General features: G+C 35.0%; 1 protein-coding gene across 1 annotated transcript; it reads left to right on the top strand.

Moving 5' to 3' along the window:
- Window positions 1-85: 85 nt before the first annotated feature.
- LOC309510951 (regulation of nuclear pre-mRNA domain-containing protein 1A-like) lies at window positions 86-14,605 on the top strand. Its single transcript, XM_082185971.1, has 7 exons — window positions 86-578; window positions 5,468-5,597; window positions 6,327-6,433; window positions 7,634-7,728; window positions 8,015-8,141; window positions 11,524-11,699; window positions 14,165-14,605. Exons 1-7 carry the CDS (start codon window positions 428-430, stop codon window positions 14,318-14,320), a joined length of 942 nt encoding a protein of 313 aa, XP_082042097.1. The 5' UTR covers window positions 86-427; the 3' UTR covers window positions 14,321-14,605.
- Window positions 14,606-15,363: the final 758 nt, after the last annotated feature.

Below are 15,363 nucleotides of genomic sequence, written 5' to 3'. Positions count from 1 at the left end.
CAAGAAGCATTTCTTATTATTATCAATGTTGAAAAATATTTCTTATTATTATCAATGTTGTTCGTAATATTTTTGTGATTTTATGTGTGAAATGATGCTGTTCTGGTGTCTTCATGTGCTCTGTATGCCCCGCAAAAACTACATTTCCCATCGAAGATGATTAAACTCGTATAATATTGTTTAGTAGTAGTCTACACTTAGAAGAGGAGCTGAAACTGCTGTCTAGTGTCTAGTGGTCATCGATGCGATTTATAACATCCTCTAACATTGCGCGGTGGTGAGTCTGCGCATGCGCAATGTGGCAAACCAAACCAGCCAGGGAATGTTTAGCTAGCGTGAGGAGTTATTAGCTTTATTATCCTCGACCTTCGGGTGCTTGGTGTGGGCAAGGAGCCTTTTCTACCCGACATTTACTTGTAATTGAAAAATGTCCGTGTTCTCGGAGCCTGCCTTGGAGAAGAAATTATCAGAACTGAGTAACTCCCAGCAGAGCGTGCAGACCCTCTCTCTGTGGCTCATCCACCACAGAAAACACTCCAAAACCATCGTCAAAGTCTGGCATAACGAGCTGAAGAGAGGTAAGGAGAGGCACATTTCTCCCAAAACACCTAGATGAGCTTTAAAATGCGAGATTATGTCCTGTTTTGACGTTTTGAAACGAAATTAAGCAGCTCATGTAGCAAACAAGCTAGTCTTGTAAGCTAGTAGCTAAGCTCATATACATGTTTTGATTCTCCTGCAGGTTATTATTATTGAGGCAAAATCTAAATTATTAACTGATTTTCTTTATCAGTCAACATCACTCCAGCCTGCATGACCATTGCAGTTATTGAGGCACGTGTCAGTTTCACTTCTGCTAACGAGATTTAGTGAGTCTCACAGAAGAAATATGCAATATAATATCTACATTAGATATGTTTTCTTCAGCTGTTGATGCTCCCACTGACCCTGGCAGCCATTTTGAAGCATCTACTTATTTATTTCCCTACTATGGCATATATGGGGTTTTGGGACACAGCCTTTATTTATAGTATTTATATCTGATCTTGTAAGAATGATGACAGAATGATTGTACGTGTTCCCAGACCCTTTCACTCTCCTGCATGTGTTGGGATGAGAGATCAGACCTCTCTGACCAGGGTCAGCTAGTCTGGTTTAGTTTATCCTAAACAGTTTAGTTTGGAATCTACCAGATCTTTAGCTGGTGGTAAGTACGGTGTTTTTTCTCCATCAGACACTCAGTCTGATGGCTGTTATTAGTACAGTAATTAAAGATGTTGGCTGTGATATTACTAGTTTACCCCTGAAATTCCAGCAACCACAAATTTGGTTTTGGCTTAAAATTGTTTTGGATGGAAATATAGGGTTTTTCCTGGATCTTCGGTGTTAGTCGACAGACACTGTCATCCTTTTATTGCCCTCTTTTTAAAATAAAACTGTGATTTTCATAGCTTTGTAAGAGAAAATCCTTCTTTGCTAGACCTGATAATTATTTTGGTATATAATCATATCAAGTTCAAAAAGTAGAATAAAAAAGTTTACTTTGACTAATAGTCTAATTTTCTACCATATACAATTGAATACAATTAACAGCTAGCTAACAACAACTAGCTTTGCACTTTTTTTTCTGTGTTCACCTCACTCCAGTCTAAACTAGGCTAAATTAATTATATTTCTACACATTGTCATATAAATAACCTGTAGTTCATGAAGGTTAAATCTTGCTAACTAGTACTACTCTTACTAAAAAAAACAATGGGGTAAACACACTTACATTCTCATTTTAAGAGGTTCTGACTAAATGATTTGTTTGTAACACTTTACGATATGGTTTGATTTGTTAACATTAATGTATTAGGCTAATAGCTAACATGAACTAACCATTAGCAATACATTTCTTTGTATTTAATCTTTGTTAATAAAGAACAGCTGTTCATGTTACTTCACAGTGCATTAACTATGTTCTTTCTATTATACATCACTCACCGATCAAAAGGCTTTGGCGGCTGCCAAAAAAAATTAAATGCAGGAAAACCCCTGAAATAGTGAGGCTTAGAGGGATAGTTCACCCACAAATGAAAGTTACACCATCATTTACTCGCCTGTTTCATACCTGTTTAAATGTCTGTATTCTGCTGAACACAAGAAGATATTTTGAAGGGTGTTTGTACCGTACAATTGTGAGGCACCATTGATTTCCATATTTGATATCCATTTCCATCTTTTTGAAGAATGTTATGTTTGTAACCAAACCGTTTCTGGTCCCCATTGACTTCCACAGGATGGGAAAAAATACTATGGAAGTGAAAGGGACCAGAAACGGTTTGGTTACACACATTCTTATTAACAGAACAAAGAAACTCATACAGGTTTGGAACAACATGAGGGCGAGTAAATGATGACAATTTTCATTTTTTGGGGTGAACTATCACTTTAATTAGTGCTTCTCCAATGATGCAATCGAGTAGTAATGGATAAAAAATAGTTTGGAAGAACTCACAACAACTTTTATCACTCATATAGTTTTAATTACTCAGTTAATTACAGTTTTTGTTTCATTTTTTCAGCTAAATAAAAGCTTTAATTTCATTTTGGTACACCACTGTTTACCAGTACGTAATAATCCAACCTTTAAGTTTCATTGCTTCATCAATTTCTGTTTAAATTTCATGTCGCCACAGATTTTTGTCTCTTTATGTGTGTATAGATTTATATACCGTTTATAAGGCTTTGTGGTCACTTATGTTATCATAGATCTGTTTTTTTATCTTCTGGTTATCTTTTTAAAGCAGTCTGATCCTGCATAACCACTGAAGGTTTGCCATAATGTTGCACCGTGGTGATAATGGCTCATCATGTGCTGTTGGAGTCTGGTTTCTTTGATCGGCTCGGTTGTATTAGTTTATTAGTGTGTATATTATTAAGGTGTACATTAAACGTATTGACTTTAGGTCTCAATCAGGCTTTGAATGTACAGTTTAATGATTCATTTTTGTGTTTGGAAAACTGGTCTAAGTTTACTCTGGTGTGTGTTTGACTTGTTGCTCAGTGATGACATGGAAAGTACCTATAATGCAGTTTACAGCTGATATCACACGATTGAAATGAGTGAACGCAAGGCGAGGTATGATGATGAAGCCACTGTGAAGTTTGGTGTCAATCGAGATTAGAAATGGCTCCATCTCATACCCATCAACCCTCCCGTTTTTCCCTAGCCTGGGAAAAGCCAGACAAACTTCCGCCAAATTTAGATTTGCTCTGCAAGTAGTCTGGCAAAGAGCTCATTCAAGCCGATTTCTAATCCGTCCAAATCGAGGCACCAATCAGAAACGTTGGGGCGGGCTTTACACGATGACGATCGCTCTGATTGGTTTTAGGTCTATCCAATTGCGCCCAGAGGCATTTGAGCGACGTCCGTTGGTGAAGCGCACCAACTTTTAAATGCATTATTATATTCAAATTGCAAACACATGAGGACAGTCTCCATGAAAGACCCACTGGCAGATGAACGTGCTTCTACATTTCTCTCCGAAACGATAGGAAATTAAATTAGATTTAATAGAGGATTTTAACTGTGACGAGATGATTGACAGGGCAGTTTAAGTGACAGGACGCACGCGACAGATCCGTCCGATAAAGATGACAAAGTAGCATGTCCCAAAGCTTGCCTACTTTTTTCGCGTGAAGAAGAACAGGAGCGTCCCGAGGATGGACGAACATGAGAGAGATGTCATTGGAGACTATGTATGTAATGTATTATGTATGTAATACAGAGATTATGTATTTATTATTAATGTGTATTTAGCCATGTAATGTAATGTTGACAGGTATGCTGCATCTTCCTTTATGAAAATGGACAATCATTGATTTCTAATCAGAGGTTTTGCTCCAATTCAACGTTGGGATGCACCGATATGAAAATTTTGGCCGATACCTATAACCGATAATTCTTTATATTTGAAAGCCGATAACCGATAAATTGGCCGATGAATCTAAATCCAAATTTTTATATAATTTTTAGAGCCTGATTACAAAAACACGAAGTTTCATCATTAAAAGCCATGTCCCAAACACACAATTATAATGTCATGTAGCTGATATGACAGATTTTGCATGTTGTACATGTTGTACTTTTACTGTATTTTCCTTTTCAAAGTGATTCCAATCATATTTCAAGCAATTTAAAAGCATCATGTAAAACAGTGCGCATCTGAAGTTTCTCAGCTGAAGGAAATAACCCATTATTAATCAGCTTTAATATATCAGGCAAATTTTCTTATAGGGCCGATAACAGTAAGAATGAACATATATCGGCCGATATATCTGGTTCTGGGCCGTTTTATTCAGACCTGGGGCCGGTTTCACAAAGCTATTTTAGAGCGGTCTATAGTGTTAGACAAGTCTATAATGTGCTCATAGTCTAGTCTAATGCAAGTTAGACGGTTTCACAAACATAAAGACTGACTTAATTTAGACCAAAAACATTAGACCCCTCAACCCCAGGCTAACTCAGGTCTAAGACTCTGTTACCTTGGCAACCAGCAGTAACAATCAGTTACATTACAAACAGCCGAAAGAAAAGGGAAAATGGCTCAAAATTTAAACATTTCTTCTTGTTACTACATTCTCCGCTAAATTTCCCAAGTAAAATGTCCTTGTAACTGTTATACTCCAACAAACACACATCTTCTGCTAAGGTAAACTGCACTGAGCGGTTGAGTGCGCTTACTCGATCCGCCATGTTTTTTGTTTTGAAAAGTGTCTTATTTTACCCAGAATGCATTGCAGTGTAGTCCTAATTAAGATAGTCAGAGTCTTAAGTGCTTTGTGCAACGGTCTGATTTAGATGTCTATCTGAAGTCTGACTAATCTACTATATCTAAGCCATAGTCAACTTTAGATTAGCAAAAGCACAGCAGTGCTAAAATGACTTCATGCCTCGCTCCCAGTGATTATTAGCATACGTTCTTCGTTTATTGTTGTTTAGCCTATTTGTTCGTGAATGAGCTCCTACTTGGCCAATGGGAAGAGATTACAGTCTGATCATAATATGATCAAGCACAGACAAAATTAGTACTGTGTGTTTGTTTGCGTATGGGATTAGATGATGGGAGCACGAGGCTATCTTTAGATCCTCCATCTCTCTGGAGATCTCATAAGATGTAGTTTCCATAGCAGTTTTTTGTGTTCAGCTGGAATCAGTAACAAGCGTTTCTCACATGATGAAACCCAACCTGTGTTCACAGACTCGCAACTGTTTTTGTTGCCTAGTGCTTTTTTGATTGCTATTCTTCAGTTGCCAGTGTGACTAATTTGTTCCTCTCGACATTCAAAGCCAATGGTATAAATGATTTGATGTAATTAAAGAGCATATTCTTTTAGATCACAAGTATTTAAAGCATTATTCCTCTCCAGACGGCCTATTAAACCTAAGACGTGTTGTCGTCTTCTCTTTCTCTCTGTACAGCCCAGGTTTCTCGTAAACTGACCTTCCTGTATCTTGCGAATGATGTTATACAGAACAGCAAGAGGAAAGGACCAGAGTTCACAGACGACTTCGCGCCAGTCATCGTTGATGCGTTCAAACACGTTTCCAGGTGAGTTAGACCAGTGTATTTAGTGCTCTTTTAAATTGTCTGTGTTATATTTTTCTTTCTTGCTTAGTGGGTGTAATATATTGTATCAGGGTTATTGAAATATGATGGGGTTATGATGAAATAAAATATAAATATTAGTTGAAAAACAATTCGAAATTCTGCCTTGGCAAGAGTTGAAGCACTAGAATTAACTGGAAATTAATACAAAAATAAAACTAAGGTAATGAAACTGGTAATGACTAATAAAAAAAATGTTTTACCTAATAAAACAAAATAATAAAATTGCAAAAGCACAACGAAAATCATTCAAATAAAATGAACAAATTGAAAAATGGAAACTGAGTCAAAATTAAAAAAATATATATTTGTATTATTTAATAAATAAAAAAATATATGAAACACACACACACACACATATATATATATATATATATATATATTCTGCTTATATTTTTATTATTTTTTTAATTGCACTTTTTAAAAATAATTAATCATGTCAAATCAACACCCTAGTAAAACATTTTTTTACAAATCTTCAAGGAAATTTTTATCAATTGAACACACATTTTTATGCTTTTATAATGAATTTTTTTATGCATTTTTTACGCATTTATAAGTATAATACAGTCTTAATTTAAGCCCAAATATTTGCATTTTGCTGCAGTGTTGCTACGATTCTTCTTGTGGTAATGTCATATTATTTACCAAGATTTTATCCTTCCTGTGCAGTGAAGGAGACGAGGGCTGCAAGAAACAGTTAGGCCGAGTTCTGTCCATCTGGCAGGAAAGAGCCGTGTATGAGAATAATGTACTGGACAAACTCTCTGACGTCCTGCGTAAGTAAATCACCACAAGGACATATGGTTCACTACGGAAGCCATGAACCGCAACGTGTAAAAAAAAAAAAAAGAAAGAAAAAAAGAGAATGAAGGCTAAATATTTTGAGATTACCACAATCCTGGTCCAAACTTTATGTGGCATGTTGACTTCTACGGACGACTGTATTCCTGTAATTTTGACTTTAATCTCAATGCTTCGACTTTAATCTCGGAATACTTCGACTTTATTCTCGAAGTACTTCAACTTTAATCTTGGAATGCTTCGACTTTAATCTTGGAATGCTTCGACTTTAATCTCGGAATACTTCGACTTTAATCTCGGAATGTTTCGACATTATTCTCGGAATTCTTCAACTTTAATCTCGGAATGCTTTGACTTCAATCTCGGAATGCTTCGACTTTAATCTCGGAATGCTTCGACTTTAATCTCGGAATACTTCGACTTTAATCTCGGAATACTTCGATTTTAATCTCGGAATACTTCGACTTTAATATTGGAATGCTGCGACTTTTATATCGGAATTCTTCGACTTTAATATGGGAATACTTCAACTTTAATCTCGGAATGTTTCGACATTATTCTCGGAATTCTTCAACTTTAATCTCGGAATGCTTTGACTTTAATCTTGGAATGCTTAGACTTTAATCTCTGAATACTTTGACTTTAATCTTGGAATGCTTCGACTTTAATCTCGGAATACTTCGACTTTAATCTCGGAATGCTTCGCCTTTAATCTCGGAATGCTTCGCCTTTAATCTCGGAATGCTTCGCCTTTAATCTCGGAATGCTTCGCCTTTAATCTCGGAATGCTTTGACTTTAATCTTGGAATGCTTCGACTTTAATCTCGGAATGCTTCGACTTTAATCTCGGAATACTTCGACTTTAATCTCGGAATGTTTCGACTTTAATCTCGGAATACTTCAACTTTAATCTCGGAATACTTCGACTTTAATATCAGAATGCTGCGACTTTTATATCGGAATTCTTCAACTTTAATCTCGGAATGTTTCGACATTAATCTCGGAATTCTTCAACTTTAATCTCAGAATGCTTTGACTTTAATCTCGGAATGCTTCGACTTTAACTTTTTTTTTTTGGTTCAGGGCTTCCGTAATTCACTGATTTGAAAGGTTATTGGGAATATGATATAGTTGTTTAGAAAGACTCCTCATGTTGAACATCTCATGACCTACAGAGGTAGAAAAGAAGGCCAAGAAAAGGCCTTACGAAGAAATTAAGGTGAACAACGATGACTTCGCCTCCCAAAGCTCGCCTGGTGAACCTCCACAGGTATGAAAGAACATGCAGATATTTAGCTACACGCCAGCTCAAAGGGATAGTTCACCCAAAAATGAAAATTAGCCCATGATTTACTCACCCTGAAGCCATCCTAGGTGTATATGACATTCTTTCAGACAAATACAATCAGAGTTGTATTAAAAAATGTCCTGGCTCTTCCAAGCTTTATAATGGGAGTGAATGGGTATATTTTTATCGAAGTCCATCAAAGCGCATCCATCCATGATAAAAGAACTATCCCTTAATCCACTGTGTGAAGGCTTGTTTTGTGTCCCAGACTGCAGATCTGATCCGAGCGCTGCAGGAGCTTGAGAACGCGGCCTCGAGCGACGCTTCTCTCCGTCAGCGGATCTCTGCTCTTCCCCCGGAGGTGCAGGACTCGGCACTATTGCACAAAGTTACAGGTGAGAACACGCATGCAAACATCATCATGACAGAAGCATCAGAAACATACTGGCTGCAACCGAAATCACATATTCTCTTGAGTAGGGTTGGGTACCGGAACCGATACCCAAGTAACCGGTATGTAACCGGACCGAATCAAAACGCAGATTTCGGTGCCACTTAAATGCCTCAGATGTCGGTTGAAATATTTGCCCTCTGGTTCTCCGAAACGGACGTAAGAAGCATCATCAGTGCATGTGATCGCTAGTTAACCCTTCGACGTGTACGATTGTTCACAGTGGTGTGATTAGAACATTCAGATCGCATCAACTTCTACATTTAAATCTGCATTCGCGCGTTGGCTGAGCCAGAGACAGACGCTCAGCGCCATCATAACTATTCAGTGTTTTCAACCAGATAAGGTTTATTTTAGGTTTCAGACATTTAAATACACATATGTATTAGCAAAACAACATGTATAGTTTGTAAAATACACACTGATGTCTACGGAAGCGGCAATAACAATCCTTTCAATTATAAATGGATGACGTGTTTAGATACACATTTAGTAGGTAACTATAAAACTGACTCTCTTCTTCTCACACTCCAGCCACTTACTTTAATGTATTTCGGGAGAAGTGGATGAATTGACGTGTTGTAGGCCTAAATCTGACACATTCAGTTCTCTGAACTGCTGAAAATGGCGCCCATTGTGCGTTATAGATCAACTAACATGAATCATGATCATTATAAAGGTTTCTTAAATGACAAAACACATTCACTAACATGTATTTAAGAATACAAATATCAGCCAAGGATTGACTGACATGTAACGCAACCAGTTATTTTCCGCGTCATGTTTAGTATGAAAATGTAAAGTCGATGTCCCTACAATAACAGACCGGCGTACGTCTCATAAATTATTCATTTAAGAACGTGCAAATTTACTGCAGGCTTAAGTTGATCCTGATGAGCGCTCATTGCCACAGCTGTAAACATAACCGCACTATGCAAGTTTGCCAAACCGGGTCGCGTACTTTCATCAAATCATGCAACATACTCTACCTTGTCTGTGGACATCGTTCATTCCAAAGCCAGTGCTGGATAAACAGCGAGTGTGTGTGTGACGGGCGGCTGCGGGCGGCGAAATTATTTATGACAGCGGTAATGGACAATTCCGCTTCCAACCTGTAGGGGGACCAAAGAGGAAAAGTTCCTTAGTGTTGCTTTAAAAGGCACCGGTATAAAAAAAAATAAAAAAAACCGAGACCCAACTCTTGAGTAGGTCCTTATTTTGAAGAAGTAAATGCGTACTAAACAAGTTTGTTGTATATATTAGTGCTGGGCAACGATTAATCGCATCCAAAATAAAAGTTTGTGTTTACATAATATATATGTGTGTGTACCGTGTATAATTATTTTGTATACATAAATACACACAATTATATACTGTGTATATATATTTGTACATAATTTGTATTAAATATAAATATTTTATATATTGATCACACATTTTTCTTAAATATATACATTTGTGTGTATTTATATATACAAAATAATTATACACAGTACACACACATAGATTATGTAAACACAAACTTTTATTTTGGATGCGATTAATCGTTGCCCAGCACTATAATATATTATTATTGTAATCTGGACGCACTACATCTGCCATGATGTCATTATCATGTGACCTACCGTCGCTTCACTGTCATTCATAAATCCTCTCCTGTGGCCTCATGGGATATTAAAGTGTCCATCATATACACACTTCAGAATCTCAGTAGTAGATCATCTGCGTATTTTCACCTGCTCTGTGAATTCAGACATGCGTCTTTTGTCTCAAACTGTTTTTACCTAATATATAGAAGGGAAGTGTGTGATTTCAGATGCAGCCAATGTATTCAAAATCCGAATTATGATTCATGCTACCACCACAGTATGTGTTCAGAAATGCTAGGGCAGTGTTATTTTAGTTTTATTATAGTTTTTTTTGAACAAAGTCTTTTTATTGATTTTAAGTTTCACATTTAGATTAACACAGCGACAACAAAAAGCCCCCCTTCCCCCACCCCATACTGGATCCATAAAAGATAGATATAAAAATAATAACAAATAAATAAATAAATAAATAAATAAAATAGAAATGTGAACAGTAGTCAGACCTCTATGCAACCTCATATACTTCTTAACACAGGTTTGTGTAGATATTTATACAAAATTGTCAATTGGCACACTTTCAAAAAAAGACAAAAATGGCATCCACATATTGTAAAACTTCTCAACAGACCCTTTTACACTATATCTAATCTTTTCCAAATGAATATGACACATGACCTCCTTAATCCAGTGTCCATATGTTGGAGGGCAAGGATCCTTCCACCTACACAAAATAAGTCTTCTAGCTAGCAAGGAACAAAAAGCGATCATGTTAGTTTTATTATAGTTTTGAATTAGCTTCAATTTTTTATATTTTTAGTTTTCATGTTAATTTTAGTTAAATTTTAGCTTTTGTCAGTTTTAGGTTTAATTTATTTTATATTATTTTAATATTATATATTTTATATTTATTTTTATTTTTATTTTATTAAAGGGAAGAGAAACCGGTTTGTGATTTGTGTAAGAATTTCATGAGTGTAAAACATATTTTAATATGTCCTTTTTAAAAATGATATTAGACCCGTTTTTATGCAGAAAATATATTAATGGACATTTTTAAAAAGGTGGAATAATTGTAGAATTTCTATCAAGATATTAAATTGAAAGATTCTATGTAATTGTTGTTACTGTTGTTGTTGTTATTGGTATACATGTCTGATTTTGTATATTGATTGTTTTTTAAGACCAAATTGTTAAAATATTGTAAACAATGTTGTGTAATCATAATTATATAAAAAATTATGTTGATTGCCATGAATATAGCCATTGCTGCTGATGTGGCGTTAAAACATAAATAAATAAACATTTCAATTTTAGTTTTTTTATTTTTTTTATTTTAATTTATTTCCAGCCCTATTGTGAGCGCTTGAGCACTTTAACACACATAAGGAATATCTGTGAAAGTCTTACTAATATCTGATTTGGCATGTAATTTATTTTCTGACTATAAAAATGTAATTAAGAAATGCATGTGTATATATATTTATATTATATATAAATATTTTTTATACACATTTCTTAAATATATACATGCATGTGTGTGTATTTATATATACAAAATAATTATACACAATACACACACACACACACATTTATATTAATTATAAACTAACTTTTTTTTGGGATATGATTAATCGTTGCACAGCCCTAATACAGATAAACTTGATTAGAAGTGATATGTAGTGTGTCGTTGTAAGACTGTCCTGCTTGTGTGTGTGTGTGTGTGTGTGTGTGTGTCAGATAAAGAGTCAGGGGAGCGTCTCTCTCGGCTGGTGGAGGAGGCCTGTATGCTGCTAGCGGATTACAGCGGGCGACTAGCGGCGGAGATCGACGACCGACGGCAACTCACACGCACACTTGCCATCTTTCTGCAAACCCAGAGAGACGGCCTGGCCCAGAACGAGCAGAAACTAGAAGTGGGTAAACTTACTGACGTCACATTTCCTTTACTTTACTATTCTTGCCTCCAATTCTTAGTTTTTTAGCTTGTGCATGTTAAAAATATGTGCGAGTCTTTACCACTGTACTAAAAATCCAACTTTATTTAGCACTGTGATCAGAGTTGCATTGGTTTGTTCTGCCTATAGAGGGCAGTGAAGCTCCATTTCAGCAAATCCAACACTGAATTCTCTTAAAGGGACAGGTCACCCAAAAATAAAAATCTCACGTTTTTCCATACCTGTATTAATTTTTTTTTCTTGTGCTGAACATGTAGATATTTTGAGCTGAAGAACAGTTTTTGGTCCCCATTGACTTTCATACTATGGAAGCCAATTTCTGAAATATCATCTATTTTTATTTTTGGGTGTACTGTGCCTTTAAGGCCTGTGCATGAGACACTCTTCTGGGCTGGTGAGTATAAAACACAAAGTTCTAGTAAAAGTTGTATGGGCATTAACCGCTTCATTTTCCAGCCTTTGCCAACAGGTAGTGAGCAGCTCCCGTGTTGCTCCCGAGTTCCTCCCGATGCCGTCTTTACTGATCAAAAACAAATAAAAGAAAAAAAATACCAATCTCTTGAGTGTGCTTTTTTTCTTTCACAAATATATCCTTATTCTTGAGTTCAGCAGTGAAATAACTTGCTGTGGTTTTTCTGTAACACTTTACAAAAAGATTATATGCTTTAACATTAGTTTTACAGTAGTTAACATGAACAATACTTTTGCCGAATTTATTAATTTTGGCTAATTAGAATCAAAATGTATTATTGTGTGTTTATAAATGTTGATTTAACAAATGCTGTAAAAGTGCATTTAAAAGTTTTAAGTTTTAATTTTATACACTAAGACTAAAAGTATGAAAGTAACGTGCAAAGAAAAGCATTGTGGTTTCAAGTTAAATTTTACTTTTTTTATTGGGATCCGTCTTAAGTTTGATTGCAAACTCTTAAGGGTTAAAATTGGATCAGATTATTCATGTAGTTAAAGTCCATATTTCACATCCAAGTGTAAAGTTGACCTCGCGTTGTAGAAAAACAGACATTAACGGTAACACTTTACAATAAGGTTAAGTTGTTAACATTAGTTAATGTATTAACATTAACTATGAGCAATACATTTGTTACTGTATTTATTAATCTTTGTTAATGTTGGTTAATAAAAATCCAGCTGTTTGTTCAGTGCATTAACTGTTAAAGTCAATATTTTTTAATAATGTATTAGTAAATGTTGAAATTAATATGAACTAAGATTAATAAATGCTGAAGTATTGTTCATGTTAACTAATGAACCTTAAAATAAAGTGTTACCACATTAACCACATACAAATTAACTGTGTAATTTATAACACATTCATCCTAACATATACCCTGACAGACACGTGTTATAGATGAAAATATTATTTTGGTATAAATTAAGGCAATTGAAACTAAATTTTGATGTTTCATTAGTGACACAAACATGTTAAAAAGTAAAAAAAAAAAAACATTTTAGAGCTTTTTTGATTTATGGTGGAACAGAATAATGTTCTTAAACTTTTAAACAGTCAATTAAACCTTAATATCGTATAAAAAATGACAGATGAAACGGGGAACATTTATCAAGAACTTGAGCCGCTGACAGATTCACTTAAACAGAAATATATCATCACATAATGTGCTTATATAAACATAAATGTGTAAAATGCTTTATATAACAGCAGATTGTGTTGTTTTTGTGCATCTGTGTTTAGAATAAACAGTAAAAATAAATCAAAACCGTTAAATAGATTCAGTAAATTACAGAAAGACTTCAACTTTTCTTGTTGCATCGGTTAAAAAGCCTTGAGTTCAATATATAAAGATTGAAAAAAGAGGATTATTGGTTATTATTGGACTTTATTTATTTTTATTAAATTATTTTTTATTATTTTTGTTTAAGTGGAAAAAAAGAGGATTATTGGTTATTTTTAAGAGGTTGCTATTGGTTATTATTGGGCTTTATTTGTATTAAATTATTTGTATTGTTGTGTTTTTGTTTAAGTGGAAAAAAAGAGGATTATTGGTTATTATTGGACTTTATTTATTTTTATTAAATTATTTTTATTATTTTTGTTTAAGTGGAAAAAAAGAGGATTATTGGTTATTTTTAAGAGGTTGCTATTGGTTATTATTGGACTTTATTTGTATTCAATTATTTGTATTATTGTGTTTTTGTTTAAGTGGAAAAAAAGAGGATTATTGGTTATTTTTAAGAGGTTGCTATTGGTTATTATTGGACTTTATTTGTATTCAATTATTTGTATTATTGTGTTTTTGTTTAAGTGGAAAAAAAGAGGATTATTGGTTATTATTGGACTTTATTTTCTTACTTCTATTTCAAAAAGAAAAAAAAGAGTGTTTTGTACAGCACCTAAAACACCGGTTGTACTTTGCACTAACAAGATGTGTGTGTTTCTCTGTCAGGAATACAAGCGTAAACTGGCCCGAGTGTCTCAGGTCCGGAAGGAGCTTCGGTCTCGTCTCGGAGGACTCCCGGATCTCTCCCGACTCCCGAGCGTCACGGGTCCGTCACGGGTCCGCCTGCCGTCCTCCGGAGAACTTTACAACCCCTCAAACTGAGCTGGACTCTCGCCCGTCTACTTCTCCCGGTGACTTTTGCTCTGGCTTCAGACTTGACCTCCCCTGGCCACTGTTAGCGGACGCATCGGATAATAAAGAGTTTCCGTGAGGAGCACCATCACTCATGCGGTATCACTTCACCTCACCGTCCCCCTCTGTGATTAGACAGCCGATGTGCATTAGGATCAATGCAATCACAGTTATTCTTGGATTACAAATCAAGGAACTTCAGATTTGTTGCTTTGTTTTTGGAAGCGTCCATTAAAGTCAGATAATTATGAAAAACTTCAGCTCCTCTCTCTCGCTCGTTTGATAGTTCTCCAGATTTGTTATTTTTCTATCTTTGCAGTGAATCTTCATTTCAGTGCAGTGTCTTATAATCAGCGGCTGTGTTTTAGTGCGGCAGTGCTGTAGTTAATGTAGGTTTAAGAATGGAAGCTTGTTTCCGACACTGAAAGAAACATTTTAAAAGATAATTTATCTCACAATTGCGAGTTTACTTGTTTATTTCTCAGAATTGCGAGATAAAGTCAGAATCGTGAGATATAAAATCAAAATTGCATGATATAAAGTCAGAATTGCGTGTCATAAAGTCAAAATTGCGAGAAAAAATTCAGAATTGTGCCTTTATATCACGTAATTTACATATTTTCTCAGAATTGTGAGATATAAACTCACAAATGGGGTTATAAAGTCCAATTATAAGAAAAAAAAAAAAAAACTTTGTTTATATCTCACAATTCTGACTTTATAACACAATTGCGACTTTATATTTTGCAATTCTTACTTTATAACTCCCAATTGCGTGTTTATAAAGTCAGAATCGTGAGATATAAAATAAAAATTGCATGATATAAAGTCGCAATTGCGAGAAAAAAGTCAGAATTGTGACTTTATATCATGCAATTTTTATTTTATATCTCACGATTCTGACTTTATAACACGCAATTTACATATTTTCTCAGAATTGTGAGATATAAAGTCAGAATCGTGAGATATAAAATCAAAATTGCATGATATAAAGTCGTAATTGCGTGTTATAA

This window comes from Leuciscus leuciscus (assembly GCF_965113295.1).
Source record: "Leuciscus leuciscus genome assembly, chromosome: 12".
In the NCBI taxonomy this organism is placed as follows: domain Eukaryota; kingdom Metazoa; phylum Chordata; class Actinopteri; order Cypriniformes; family Leuciscidae; genus Leuciscus; species Leuciscus leuciscus.
Note: the sequence above shows the minus strand (reverse complement) of the source record. Positions and strands in the feature narration are given on the sequence as shown.

Bases quoted from the DNA above. Each gene is read 5' to 3' on its own strand.
- LOC309510951 (XM_082185971.1), top strand. From the start codon at position 428: ATGTCCGTGTTCTCGGAGCCTGCCTTGGAGAAGAAATTATCAGAACTG. The intron at 8,142-11,523 runs GTGAGAACACGC...TGTGTGTGTCAG, and splicing joins ACTATTGCACAAAGTTACAG to ATAAAGAGTCAGGGGAGCGT. The intron at 11,700-14,164 runs GTGGGTAAACTT...TTTCTCTGTCAG, and splicing joins AGAACGAGCAGAAACTAGAA to GAATACAAGCGTAAACTGGC.